The sequence below is a fragment of the Schistocerca cancellata genome, chromosome 2 (genome assembly GCF_023864275.1).
Source record: "Schistocerca cancellata isolate TAMUIC-IGC-003103 chromosome 2, iqSchCanc2.1, whole genome shotgun sequence".
Classification (NCBI taxonomy): Eukaryota; Metazoa; Arthropoda; class Insecta; order Orthoptera; family Acrididae; genus Schistocerca; species Schistocerca cancellata.
In genome coordinates this window covers 596,046,226-596,060,387 of record NC_064627.1, presented here as the reverse complement: position 1 = coordinate 596,060,387, position 14,162 = coordinate 596,046,226, and the positions used below count along the sequence as shown (strand labels likewise).

Sequence of the window (14,162 nt, the reverse complement as noted above, 5' to 3'; positions counted from 1 at the left end):
CTCCCTCTCTATCCTCATCGTACCATTCAGGGACCGCGTATCTCTATACGGAAGGGGTAACACACTTGGCTCATTAATAAACCACACGGTGGTAGCTGATCCCTGGATGGCGATGGCTTTGTTCTCCATATTTTGGGGAGGGGAGGGGGGGGCATGGAGTTTGGGGAGGGGAAGCAGAGGGGAACGAGCATTGTCAGCACCTTCGTTGCTCACCCCTTACAGTGGATTGGAGCTTTTTTTTGTTTTAGGGGCGCTCAACTACTAAGATCATTAGCGCCCTGTCACAAACGTTAGTGCACTAATAGCGTAGAAAAACGCAAGGGGGCAACATCAGAAAGTACTTACAAAGACGCAGAGAAACAAAATTTAAGATCTTTTTAGACAAGTCCGTCAGTGTAATAAAACGAAGGACACGAGTAGCTGCTTGAGCGTCATCAGCTAAAAGTTCCTGTAAGGTAGACGGCAGACATAGGACAACACGAGAGTGAATAAAACGGGGACAGGACACTAAAACATGACGCACTGTCAATGGACGACCACAGGGCCACTGTTGGGCGGGGTCACGGGACAACACGTACCGGTGGCTAAATCGGCAATGCCCAATCCGCAACCTGGCCAAAATGACCACCTCTCGCCGGGAACGGCGTGAGGAGGTCGTCCAAGCCGTCGGGGTCGGTTTGATCGCCCTAAGCTTAGCAGTTCCAGTTTAAAATTAATTTCGTTTGTGTGTACGTATTAACCGCCGAGTCAAATTTCAGATCTGTCCAGGGCTATACAAGCACCGTCCTGCTTACGCTCAAGAGAGCGGGACGAGTGGAACAAATCCATTTTTATGTTTTTATTTGTCAACAGGATATATCGCAAAAGTTTGCTGGTACATAAGTGCTAATAGACGTACCATCTGGTTGATAGGACGTGTGATTACTGGCCACTGTCGACTGTCACTTTTTACTGAGTTACAGCCAGTTAGTTTATTCTCCTCGCCGTTGTAATTTGAAGCATGTTCGGAAACAACTATTAAAATCTAGATGTTTATCTGTAAGGTAGGTCTGCTCTTTTTTTCTGTTTCATGTTATGGTTTTCAGTCATATATGAGAACCTTCGTAATGCCGAACAACTAAATGCTGAAATGAACTTTTGTTTCACTACACTCCTCATACACTGTCACTTTGACAAATATCCGTTACATAGAGAGTATGAACTCACGTTTCGTCTGAATACACTACTGACAACTTTAATTCAGAAACTTGCATTCTGATACTATCTAATGTTGTGTTCTTTTTGCAACTACGTCTTCTCATTTGCACATTGCTCGTTCAATCTGGCACATTAAAACCAAATCTCTTTTATAGAACTTCCTTTTCCTACAGTTTTACTGCAAACACTGAAATCCATTTCTGTGCATCAGCAGCCGTGACGTCTTTTCTCAGGGTTTCTCAGCGCGATTTAGTAATTGTGCGCTTCCGGGTTCTCGTTTCCATTTTCTCTGCAATATTTGGATAGCCGACTCAGCCGTCTTCCCCATATGCCGCATAAAATGTAAACAATAACTAGACAGAACGTCTGAACAACACCAACAAGGAGCCGTGAAGTTTTCCCGAAGACGCTATTTGTCGTAAATGAAATTGCACAAATTGCTGCCCCAATATATTTATCGTATCATAAACGCAACTTTTATTGTTTTTGATTCTTTCGGAAAGGTACTGTATACTGCTCGGTGCAACATCACATCCCCTCCCCCTTTCCTCTTACAATTTCCACATCGTCGACTTAGTGCTGACGGAGAAGACGGAACGTGCAAACAAATGTTTACTGATAGTCCTTTTTTCCTTCTGATATAGAATAAATTTAACAACTTTAACAGCAAGTCGTTACGCCATACCGCTCTGAATTTTCCGCAATCGCTTTCTATACTTGCACTGCGAGGTGAGAATACGCACTGCTATAAACTGAAACGTGGCTGTACGTAGTACTCTGGCAAGTTACTTGCCGGCACGGTCAGCTCTGCGGTTCGCTTTGTTTTGATAATGATGATGCTATTAGTAGTGGTGGTCTTTATCGCTTGAGTTAGTGTAACAGCAAGGCAGATTAAAATTCTTAATAAGGGCTCTGAAATGGAATCAAACAGAGGATTAAAGACGTTAAGTATGGAAAACAAAAAAAACAGCGAAGGGTAATGACGCTAGCAATAGTGGTCTTAGGGTGCTCAGGTGCAGGTACATTTGCATCCTTTCACAACATGAAGACGCGTATTCAGCGTACAAACAAAAAGTGGCTGTTCAAAATCTCTCTGCTCTGAACATCAGACTTGTCGCGCCACCGTTCTGCAATGAGGGGGAAGCCATTCCTCCAACGGGCCGCCGCCTATACCCATACAATGCCCACTGCCACTGTAACAAGTGCATTGTTCAATTCAGATAGGAGTTCATTGCTTCATTATCGCTGTTGTTGAAAGATTATCGGGGAGACTACTGTAAAGTGAATAGCAGACAGGTAGTGAAACATTTTTAACACAAAAATGCAAAATTTCTTTGCCGGCCGCGGTGGTCTGGTGGTTCTAGGCGCGCAGTCCGGAACCGCGGGGCTGCTACGGTCGCAGGTTCGAATCCTGCCTCGGGCATGGATGTGTGTGATGTCCTTAGGTTAGTTAGGTGTAAGTAGTTCTAAGTTCTAGGGGACTAATGTCCACAGAAGTTAAGTCCCATAGTGCTCAGAGCAATTTGAACCATTTTTTGCAAAATTTTCGCGTTGTTCCTTTTATGTCCACGGAATTCTCCCACGCCTTTTTCCTATAAGTAGATTCTATTCTTTAAGTATGTTTTATTACAATTTTCTAGTACCTATCTTTTTATGTATTGGAACAGATGGGAGTTAGGGTGTATGAGAACTAGTGAACTTCCCAAAATTTCTTTCTTCAACTCCTTGTTTTCCCACTTTCAAAGAATGATTGTGCGGATATCACCGAGGTGGTGAAGAGCATTTTTTTTTTTTCGCTCTTAAATCTCGCTCTTTTCTCATATACTGTCTCGCTTTGTCGGCTCAGAAAATTTGCACACTATTCGCTACTTTTGCATCCCGTAAACGTTTGCAATACCTATCCACACAAATGTCCTTTGTAATGCAATGCTTCCGCTTTCTACCCACTACTTTGGCAGCAGTTTGTTTTCAGCCCGAAAATGATGAACACAAGCACAGTAACTTATCAGTGCACCGTAACAGGTTCCTTTCGCAAACGGGCCTAAAATTGCTGAGAAATTAGGTTTGAAATTTCCTTTTGCTCATCATTCAACAAATGTTGTACCAAATTTAAGCTTCCTCATTTTACTTTATGTATAATGCACCCAACCGTTCCTTCATGTGCGGCCTTGACCTCAGTTCTCTCACACCGCTTCAAGCGTCACTCGTCCAATACCATACCGTGTAGAATATGTGTGTTTTGACCTGTATACCGAGTTTTAATTTGCAAGAAAGTTCGGCCACGTCTGGAGTCAGCTACTCACTCCTTAACTCCGTGAACCTTGAACTTCGGATAAAATTCATTGCCACTTCCACGGCAATTTAGAGGAAATACAAATCAATGTTTTGGAACACCATATGAATGTTTGGATGAAACTGTCATTGAAACTAGCAAGATACAAAGAAACTGCTAGCGAGTGATTTGGACCCGATGTAGCCGTGTAGTTCAGCCGTATCTCAATGTACGTACAGAATTTTAACATTTAATTCAGCTATTAACTTACCTCGTCCTCAAAGTGTAGCTTCGGTACGACGATTACTCCTAAATTACAAGTTTAAAACAATAAGCTTTTAACCACACAAATACGACCATTGGATTCGGACAGTAAGTGTACTTACTTTGCATCAGGAAAAGGTCTCTGGAAGAGTAGAATTTCAGATGAAAGGAAGTGCTTTGGGCGCCAGTAATACGCTCCCATTAAAATTATTTCTGCTCACAAATGACAAAAGTATATTCATGAAGCAACCGGTAGCCATGAAAACTGCACGCCGCACGATGAAATGAAATTGTGTGCTTCCTCTACTTTCACAACCTACAACATGATGTCTTTGCTTGCCCCCACAAATATCAGAGACAATATTCTTTAAGTCTTTTCATTCATTTCTGGTAAAACAATGGTTTAATGTCCAGTCATTACAAACGGGGAACTATCTCAGATGTACAGCGAACTGAAAGTCCAAGTGTCCATTTTCTGTTTCGTGTTTCTACTCTATTCAGTAACACATGTATGTGTGTTCGAACATCTTCGAAATGAAGCTAGTGACGAAGTACGGACAAAGAAGATGATGTGGGTGTAGCTAAGGTTTCGAAACTCTTCGTGGAAGCTGTAGTGACTGACAGGTAATTTCTTAAATTTATCTTTCCGATCAAATAGTCGCAGTTTCCGAATCACAGTAAAACAAGGGCGACATCAGGTAACATCGGGCTGAGTTAATTAACAGTTCACGGGTGGAATGCGGGCAAAATGGCTATGTACTGACCTCGTGCCAGCTGTTTATCGATACGTAGTTTTATTTCCGGAACTTACGAACTATGCGTTCATTCACAAGCCAGGTAATGACCGACGCTTTAAGGAAGAAGCATAGAAGGGAAGAGTAAAATTCTGGGAACCAATGGTGTGGGTTTCTTATGGTCTTGCACGAACTTTAATTCCTCATGTTGTTTAAGACATGAATTCTAAATTACTCTACAAAGTGTCATGCTCGAGTTGGATTTCAACATATAATTCGCTGATATCAAACGGAAGCAGGACGTGCTAGTAATTCTGTGACCTGTTAACAATAAGCATTAGTTTTTTGTCTCACGTATTAAAGAGCTTGAAGAGTTAGCTGTTAAAGAACTAGAGAAGCGCCTTCGCGCCTGAGAATTTTTAACTTCTTGTAGCGAAAAGCACAACGTTACAAGTTTTGATTCCTTGATTTGTGTGCCCTTTTGTACGTAGTTGCTTTATAATTCCTGAAGGTATTTTCGTTCCCTTGTTACAACTACAAGGAAATGCGTGTTTTTTCTCACTAGACCCGGTTCGCTTACTCGTTTGGTGACAAAATGGACGCGCACACGTTTTGTTGCGCTTGTGGGACAGAACGAAAGTTCCCTCGGGAGTTTCAACTTCTCCCACGTTTGATATGGTTATATTTACAGATAATTTTTCGTGTACCTACTGTACTGAGCTATCGATGAGATTACAGGTATTACTATTTGTCACCCTAATTTGAGATAAATGTCTTTTCGCTTTTATTTCCAATTCATTACGCATTTGTACATGCACATATGTAATATCTAAAACAAAAATACGGATATTGCATTGGATCGCGAGAGCTACTGGCAGTGGTAGTCACGAAGGTAACAGGATTACTCGCTGTTAATGCAATGACCAGCTATCGGAAAACTGCGATGCAGCATCAAAACAATTCTCCGACCGGGAATTCGTGTGCTGTGTTAGGCTTGTTGCATCGACTCCACTCAGTAGGCGCCACCAGTCAGCGAGATGACTCCAACACACTATTAATTTAGTCGGCAAAGTTCCAGATGCTATTGAAAAATAGATTCTTAAACAAAGGCACAAATGAGTGTTGCCTCACATACTGGAGCACACTCTGCAGAATAGTTGAGAATTGGCGCAGGCCTAACCTATCTAGAATGTGAGGGACCATAGTACACAGTGCAGCAAGAGGGTTTGCGAAGATAAGGAGCTCCCTGCGGGCCCAAGGCGATGAGTAAACATAGGGTGCGGAGGATGCTTGTAACAGTGAAGGCCACACGCGCGCGCGCTTCGAGCTGACGGCCGCCTTTACGGAGATAGGGTTGGGGGAGGTGTTGGGGGGGGAGAGGGAGGGGGAGGGGGAGAGAGAGAGAGAGAGAGAGAGAGAGAGAGAGAGAGAGAGAGAGAGAGAGAGAGAGAGCTTGTGTCTACGTGCTACTGCGTTATCCCACTGACTACTCAATAGAGAGGATGCTGTATGAATACCTTAAGCAGTCAAGTGCTTCAACTACCACGGACGGAACTATTGCTTTATCGCTATTTAAAGCTGAATTTTAAGCACAGTCCCTATTGTAACATGTTTCGGGATCGAACATTTTTTTCTCGTTTCTGAAGCTATTGTGTACGGAAGTAGTTTTCTCCATGCAGCAGGTTATGGTCTGGTCTTTACCTAATACTCCCGAACAAGTGTTGGTCTGGGCATTAGCGGGAGCTGTTAGGAGCCAGCTGGAGTCTGTGTATAGTTAGTGTAGTACATTCCCAGACCAGAGGCACTTCTAAAGGTCAAGACAAGAAGCATAACCTTACATAAGCGCTCTAAGTGGGAGCATCAAACTGCAAACTAAAATGCCTACATTCGTGAAACGTTTTAAGAGCTCACAAAATCAGGGAGTCGACTGACAGACCTCGTGAGATGTGAAAGACATGTAGCCTCTGTAAGTGGAGGTGGTGCTTTCGTAGTTCACCTTAGAGTTCTAGAGGTGTTCCTTTCGTACCTGATAGTTGTTTCTTTGTGTACTGAAATTTGTGGCAATCCGAAACCGCGTTCCCAAAAGCTGCCATGAATTTCGGGTCGTGTAATTCTAGGTGAGTGTTGCAGTTTAGCGAGGGCGCACACGCTCAAATTAGATTGTGGAGACAAGCAGCTAATTGGAAGGTGGTGTCTAGTGAACGAGACATACTTCGCGATGTTGGTTTTCATTTACTTTAATGAATTATATTCGTTTCCGTGGAAATATGAGTGTGGCGTGTTTGTGTGGCTTTTTCTCCTAGCCATTTTAAACCGCATTCCTATTGTGATGTTGTGGAGGTTATTGGTGGGAGGTGCTAGACGACAGTTGAAAGATGTGTGTTTACTGTTAGTGGTCTACTATTTTCGTTCTACTGGTACGATATCGGAACATTTCTGAGTTTAGTTGGATTGCTACAGTCCATTACTGACGTGGGAGTACTGAGAAGTTTAATTCTGTCTCGAGTGCCAAAGCGCATCCGACTACCTTTATCTGGACCCCATTGATCTGTGAAGTAGTGCGTGGCGCAATTTGTTTCGCGCGCCGCAAACCGCTGAGGTGGTACGGATTCCGACCGCAGCCGCGTGTGCGACTTCACCAGACGCTACGGAAGCTCCGACCCACTGGCGAAAAGGGCGTTTGACTTAAGTGAAAACCACACCTAAACTCTCGGTAATTCGATTAGCACTGTCTGAACAAAAGGCAATAAGGGTGATCACAGTAAGGCAGATATGCTTCCGCTCTAATGTTTTAATCGTATGTCACCTGAAGATGTGGCTTTTAGCGCCACGAAACAAGTAGTGGTACAGTAAGAAAGGACCCTGTACAGCTGAAGCGGTTATTAAGCCCCAGGATGAATAAACATGGCTGTGGTTGCCCCACCTACAAGGCTGTCTGTAGATATGCTTCTTACTTGATCTGTATGTGTTTATCGTTGTGTTCACGTCATGCAGGTCATCAGTCAACAGACAGATGTTACAGGTGAACAGCTGAGTGAATGCCGCTGGCCATGCCGACGCGGCAGCGTGAGCTGGAGTGCATCATTCGGACATGAAAATGAACTGATTACTTTGCATTTCTGATAAATGGCTTCATAAAAGCCACTGACAACGAAATGTTATGAAATGAATTTCAAGTAACATGTTCAACGTTGTTGATTTGCCACCCCTCACTCACTATTACGTTTTTAGGTTAGGATCGTCTGCATGCGACAGAATAAAGGCAATATTTGTTATGCCAGACCCACTTCCTTTCAGTTTGTTAGGACATCATCGCTGGCCTGAAGCAGATAAATTTCATTCGTACGCAGCAGTTTTAACATAATTGTACGATAGAACAGTATGTAGGCTGTAAGTGCAACGTACAAATGAAAATGTGGGTCTCGCATCGGTGATAATACAACAAAAGGAGCCGAAATGCATCTGGCCAAGCAGGAATGGTTTTCTTCTGTTCTGTAACGTGTCCATCGCGCCACTGCTTAGTTTGCGGAGTAACGCACTTTGCAGAAATACTTAAGTGATACACAGCTGTGGACACGCAGTACTAAAAGTGAGCAGTTTATTTTTCCTAGTGTGTGAAGTCAATGGCTAATCCAGTTAAATGAAGATTATCGCAAAGCAGAGGCTGTTGTTTTCAATGGCGTTTTGCTATCGTTAGAGGTGAAAATTTCGGTGCAAAATGTGCAACTTATACAAAGAGGTACGAACCAACGTCTAGAGATTCAAAGTCTCGTCGATATCGTACTTTGTCAATTACTGCTGTACCTGTATTGGACGAGGAGATAACGTCATTTTTATCTCGTAAAAATGCCGGAATCAAAGTGATTTAGCAACTCCATGTAGCAGGTTATGGGACTGCTAGGCGCAAATTTTAGTAAAATCGACCAATAGTGCTAATTGACTTCTTTTAACCCTCACCACCTATATTTTCTTTCTTACTAATTGCTAGTCATGCTCGTAATTGCGTTCCATGTATTGAGCAACCGAACCGTACAGCAGACTTCACCAGAAAGCACCAGTCAATCAACCATGCGTCTATCGTATTATTAACTATCTGTTGCTTGTCTTCAATAAAGGTGACTTGACAGCAAGTACTTTTTTCAATCCGATTTCCTAACATAATTTTCCCGACCATAGCGAAACACACTTTTATGTTATTAGCAGCTTTAAACAAAGAGACAAAGTTTTCTACTTTGAATCACTGAAGGGATCTGCAGCCATGAACCCCCGGTCTGTGTTCCCATGTGATAACGCGCACGTTGGAGTGCAACGTTGTTGACACCACTAAGAACTGAAGTGACAACAGATGCTGAAAATATTTGTGACAATCCACTGACGTGTAGTGGTACCGAACTGGACATGAAGGGTTAGTCCAAAGGCATTTTTTATCTTTCAGTCACTGATACCAGCATAACCTTTCCTCCTCGCTTCTGAAGATGTGAAGAAAATATACGAAGCTATTCCGAATTTGACGGAGGCGTTTAAGACAGATTTCCTCTGCACGGGAACATGCCATTCTTATCGTTTGCTAGCCTGGAGTCGAAAATATTCGGTGATACATTCAGATTTCAGATACCTTCATCGTACTCCTGGACTATGTTGCAAGCATCCAGAGTGCGTTTCTGTATGGTATTATCTACAATATACAACAGTCTGTCAGCTGGAGAACTGGTAGTCACGTCCAAATTACATGTTTCGACATTTTTATATGTTGTCCGAGTGCTGTCAATTGTTGTAATCCTCCCAACATGATCCTACTTTTTTTTTTCGCCGCCATATTACAGACCTCAATTCGGTTCCTTCTCACGCACTCTCTCATTAAAGATGATAGAAGAATTTGTTGACTGTGTTTTTCCAAGCTCTTTACTAATTTTATTAATTCTGTCTGGGATATAAACCAAATCTGTTTTTAGCGACTATCGTAGTGTGAACTGCGTAATTTCACTAGTTTATATTCATATGCGGACATCATGCAAGGCACTTGGGAAGACATACAGGAACCAAGTTGACAATGTCGTCTTGTTATCTCTTTAACACTTCGAGATTTTACTGTCCTAACATCGCTCGATTTTGGTGTTTTGGGCATATACAGCTTCTTAGTTAGGTTTATGTCATTACCTTCATGGCTTTTGCGTGCAAACGCATACATATAGGTCAATCGATCTTTGAAATTCGATCTGGATAAGAGAAAGTAAGACATTCCTTGGTTTGGAGGTTGAACACTGTGTTTCACTCAATTATTTTGCCTGTATTTTCTCCTTATCCTACCGTACATAGTTCTGACAACCAGTTTTCAGAGGGCGACTCATTAAGCTGTCTAATTTGCTGTCGTCTTCCTCAGTCCATTCTTCGGAATTTCTGGACCCTCTAGGTCCAGTTCAGTGTCACTACACTTCAGTTGATTGTCAAGTCATGTTTTCAGCACCTGCCGTCACTTCACTTCTTAGTGGGATCAACGACGTGGCACCAGAACGTGAGTATTAACACGGGTGGACTTAGACCGGGGGAACGAATCCCCGCCTTCCTCCCGCCTATACGCATGATCTTTGGTTCTCCGAAAGCTGAGCTGCTACGTCTCGATAACGATCGTCGGTACTTTGATGTCATGGGTGTCATATTCGAAGTTCTTCATGGAGCTGAAAAAGCCTTTTCATTCATTTCATTTCAGAATAAGGAAACAAGAAACACAAAATTCAAAGCAAAGCGGAGTACGCGAAACATTCAGCAACGCCTGCCGTTTGTGCTTTTTGAGGTTGTCAGTACGACAAACGTGGTAGAGCAAGCCCGACCTCAAACGGTATCTTACGCAACTATATTTCAAACGAATGCCACGCCCCCTTTTACACACACACACACACACACACACACACACACACACACACACACACACACACACACACACACACCCTGAACACCTGATCCACCCACGTTGATGCATGATGAAAGACTTCCTAACACACGGTCTCATCGCACGTACCGAATTTGTGAAACAATGGGTAGAAGGACTATCCACAATTTTGCCATCGACTGGCCTTTGAGATGAAATGCTTGCACCTTCAGTGCGCTTGTGTGATTGTAAAATGGGACTCTGAAGGTTATGTTGCGTCCTTCAGCTCTCTGTTGCGTTCACTAGTCTGTAAGCAGCAAGCGATGGAAATAGACCAAGTTGTTCCATCTGCCGCCTGTTGCCTAGCACTTTCTATCACACTCTTCCTGCAAGAGTCAATGCCGCTAAGACTCACTGTGTCTTGAGTAAGGGAGATGGGGTTTTATTGATCGCGCTGTGAAGAAGCGGTGCAGAAAATTTAAGGCTGGTTGGGCGCATGTGCATCATGAAACTGGTCAAGGGCGTGCGAATTTTCTGAAGATGTGCCTTATATTTCGAGGAGAACCCTTTTAATACTTTTACAGACAGACAGATTTGTGCACGGTGGGTACCAAAATGTCGAAGCGATCTTCCGAAAACAAAGAATGGGTGAGGTCTTACGTTCCTTCACTACTACTATGAAAAAGGAAATTCACGCTTAACCGTTACGTCGACAACTAAATCATTAAATACGGAGCACAAGGTCGGATTTTGAAGTGGAAAAGGAAATCGGCCTTGCCTTTCAAAAGAGACTATACCGACATTTGCCTGGATGGATTGAGGGAAATCACGAAAAACCTAATTCTGGATGGTCAATGCGTTATTTGAACCGTCGTCCGAAGTGAGTGTCCAGTGTGCTAACCATTGCGCCTTCTCGCCCCTTGGTACCAAGAAGAGGAATTTCTAAACAGAATCGAAAAGTAGGTGGAGTACGTGAAGAGTCTAAACACTCTCCCAATAAGCTCAAAAAATGCAAGCACGCGCTGTCAAACGGCAAAATTATGGTTACAATTTCTTGATATCGCAAAGGAATTTTGACAACAGGTTTCATGAGAGTAACATGTGAGACTACTATGACATTACACGCTTATTGTGAGACACTTACGGAACTCCTATGGTCAATCCTGAATTGAACGGTACAAAATGATTACTCAAAGAACCATCTCTCTCTCTCTCTCTCTCTCTCTCTCTCTCTCTCTCTCTCTCTCTCTCTCTCTCGCGCGCGCGCGCGACGATGCGCGATCCTGTACTCTAGACCGAAAGTTGGGGAAACACTTTTTAGCTGGGATATTTTTCAAAATTATCCCTATAATCCGGATTTGGCACCAAGGTATTATCTTTTTTCCCTTAAGACGAAGTCCTAGCAGCCTAGTGCGGTCAAAGACGCTGGCAACAGCCTGAAGAACAAGGTGGCGCCATTCTATGACGAGGGGAAAAAACAAATCGGTGTTACGATACGACAAGCAGTTGAATTTGCGTGGTGACTACGCGGAGAAGTGAAGTCACGTAAGTAAAGAATGTACACAAAAAAATGTTATCTATTTTTTGTTTTTCAATAGCCAGAGAGAGAGAGAGAGAGAGAGAGAGAGAGAGAGAGAGAGAGAGAAGGTGTACTCACAGGTCGTGGTGCAGGCGGCCGTCGTCGTCCTCGTGGTGGGAGTGCCGCTGGTGGGGCGCGCCCCCGCCACCCCCGACCACGGTGGTGCCGCCCGTGGCCACGGCCGCCGCCGCTGCCGCCGCCGCCGCGTCTGCCCGCTCCTCGCTCTCTCGCACGGGGTCCGGTCGCCGGCCCGCGCCGCCAGCCGGGCGCTCGCCTGCAAAACACAGACACACGCGCTTTAACACCAGACCGAGATTATCACACGTCATCAGGTGCAGCTGCAACATTAATGCAGGTCTATTTTCAATAGCGATGCGTCAATTTGGAATACAACCTTAGAAATGATAAACAACGACAAGTTTGCAAGGTAGGAGACAAGGAACTGGAAGAAGTAAAGCTGTTAGAGCACTTCGTTAGTCTTGCTTGAGTAGCTCGGTCAGTAGAGCACTTGATTGCGAAAGGCAAAGTTCCCGGGTTGGCGTCTCGATCCGGCACACAATTTTAATTTACCATCAAGTTTCAACAACACAAGTTTAGGAAACCTATGCACATAAATGTTTCGTATCCATGGTAGAGACCAACTGATTCGTATTGTTGCTTCACCAATACTCCAGTGCTGTAAGCACAGACACCATTTCCCCACCAGGCGTAGAGATTGAAGGAATGTTTTTCAGGAAGCTAACAAAGCATAAAAAGCTATTCAGTGCCTCTGCAGAGTACAGTTACGCAACATTACTACTACGGCTAGGCTCTTGCAGGAGCCAACAAAACAAGAAAATCAGAACAAGTGAACTCAACGACACCAAAAGGCGACGCAAAGCCGCTGCATCCTGTTCTGTCTTCCAGGGTGGGGCGTTGCTGTCAGAGAAGCACTTTGCAGTAGACTCTCATAAATATTCCCATTCCCTTCAAACCATTGCCCTCTCTCATGTTTTCAGATACTCGCCAACATTCTCTGTATACAACCATATTAGCCTCTGTACACGATCCTGCATCCTGACTACTATAACTTTTGTTAGCTGTTAACTTCGAGGTGAAGAGCACTTCAGTGCCAAGTGAGAGACCGAGAAGTTTTCCAGGGACTTTGTCTCCAGTAGCAGCAGGCGTCCGTCTGAGCTGGGTTAGTCAACAGACAACTTGGCGCCTACGCACTGCTGGGTGACCATCATCTGCTAGCGACCAACTCCGTCTAAGGCATCACGTTCAGAGTCCGAACAAGGGGCTGTCTGAGCGCTCTGTTGTTGTTCACAGATTCCTAAGGGCCTTCACCGTTGCTGATCACGGCCCAGTGAGGGCCTACGCCTTTGACTTCGATCTTGCTGTGTGTTACATTGTGAACAGTATTCTCGGTGTGGTAAGTGGCGACGAGTTAGCGTGGCTGCCAGGAGCCGCGGCTGACACACATCGATCGCTGGCGGCGACGACGCCGATGCCTGTCAGTGCTAGCACGTGCTGTCCACCTGATGACCTCGGCACCCAGCGCGCCGGCAACACCTCGTCATCGAGAATCAATACCTGCCGCAATCCCGTTCTGTAGCAAAATGAGTGAGTGACCATTGTGAACAAGAATGTTACATTAAAGGCTCGCTGAGCGGTTCCAGTCACCGCCATCACTAAACCCACGACCACTTGAAGTGGCAACTTTTTCCCGACCTACAAACGGCCAATTACTCCGCTACTGGTGGAGGCCACACCCCGACCCCATTATTCAGATGTCTTAAATGTATGACGCTAACCGTACCATGTTGGACCCTATACAGCACATTCCAGTTTAAGATACACATCGCTTCCAGTCAGCTATCGAAAGCTGGCTGGAGCACTATCATGTAGCAGATATGCGAAATTCTCACCAACAAAGATACTTTTTCCAGAAGATGACGCAAAGTGTCACGCACGAGAGGATACCTAACAAATGCGTCTCATGGTTAACACTTCTGCCGTTGTTAGGAACAGTGCACCATCTTGTAACAGCGTGTCGTCCCTTGAAATCAATTGTGCAAGGTGCTGCGTGGGGTAAATTAAATGGCCTCCAACACGGAAATCATGCTGCTCCAGACACAAATTCACTGAACTTAGTTTGACCCTTACGCTCTCGTCAGTCATATTCTGCACACTGCCTCCGCTGTTCCAAATCACCCTCTTCACAATGGCACCAGAGAGGGACGTCCGTACACACCACAAAATGAAAAA

The 14,162-nt window shown here is 44.3% G+C and overlaps 1 protein-coding gene across 5 annotated transcripts in view; it reads right to left on the bottom strand.

Moving 5' to 3' along the window:
• LOC126162235 (rho guanine nucleotide exchange factor 12) overlaps window positions 1–14,162 on the bottom strand; it is a 1,164,938-nt gene that overhangs the window by 350,633 nt on the left and 800,143 nt on the right. For all 5 annotated transcript variants that reach the window (XM_049918604.1, XM_049918605.1, XM_049918607.1 and 2 more), the window contains one exon: window positions 11,991–12,186. In XM_049918604.1, the coding sequence (XP_049774561.1) occupies window positions 11,991–12,186 (196 nt within the window). The remainder of the gene's footprint in view (window positions 1–11,990; window positions 12,187–14,162) is intronic.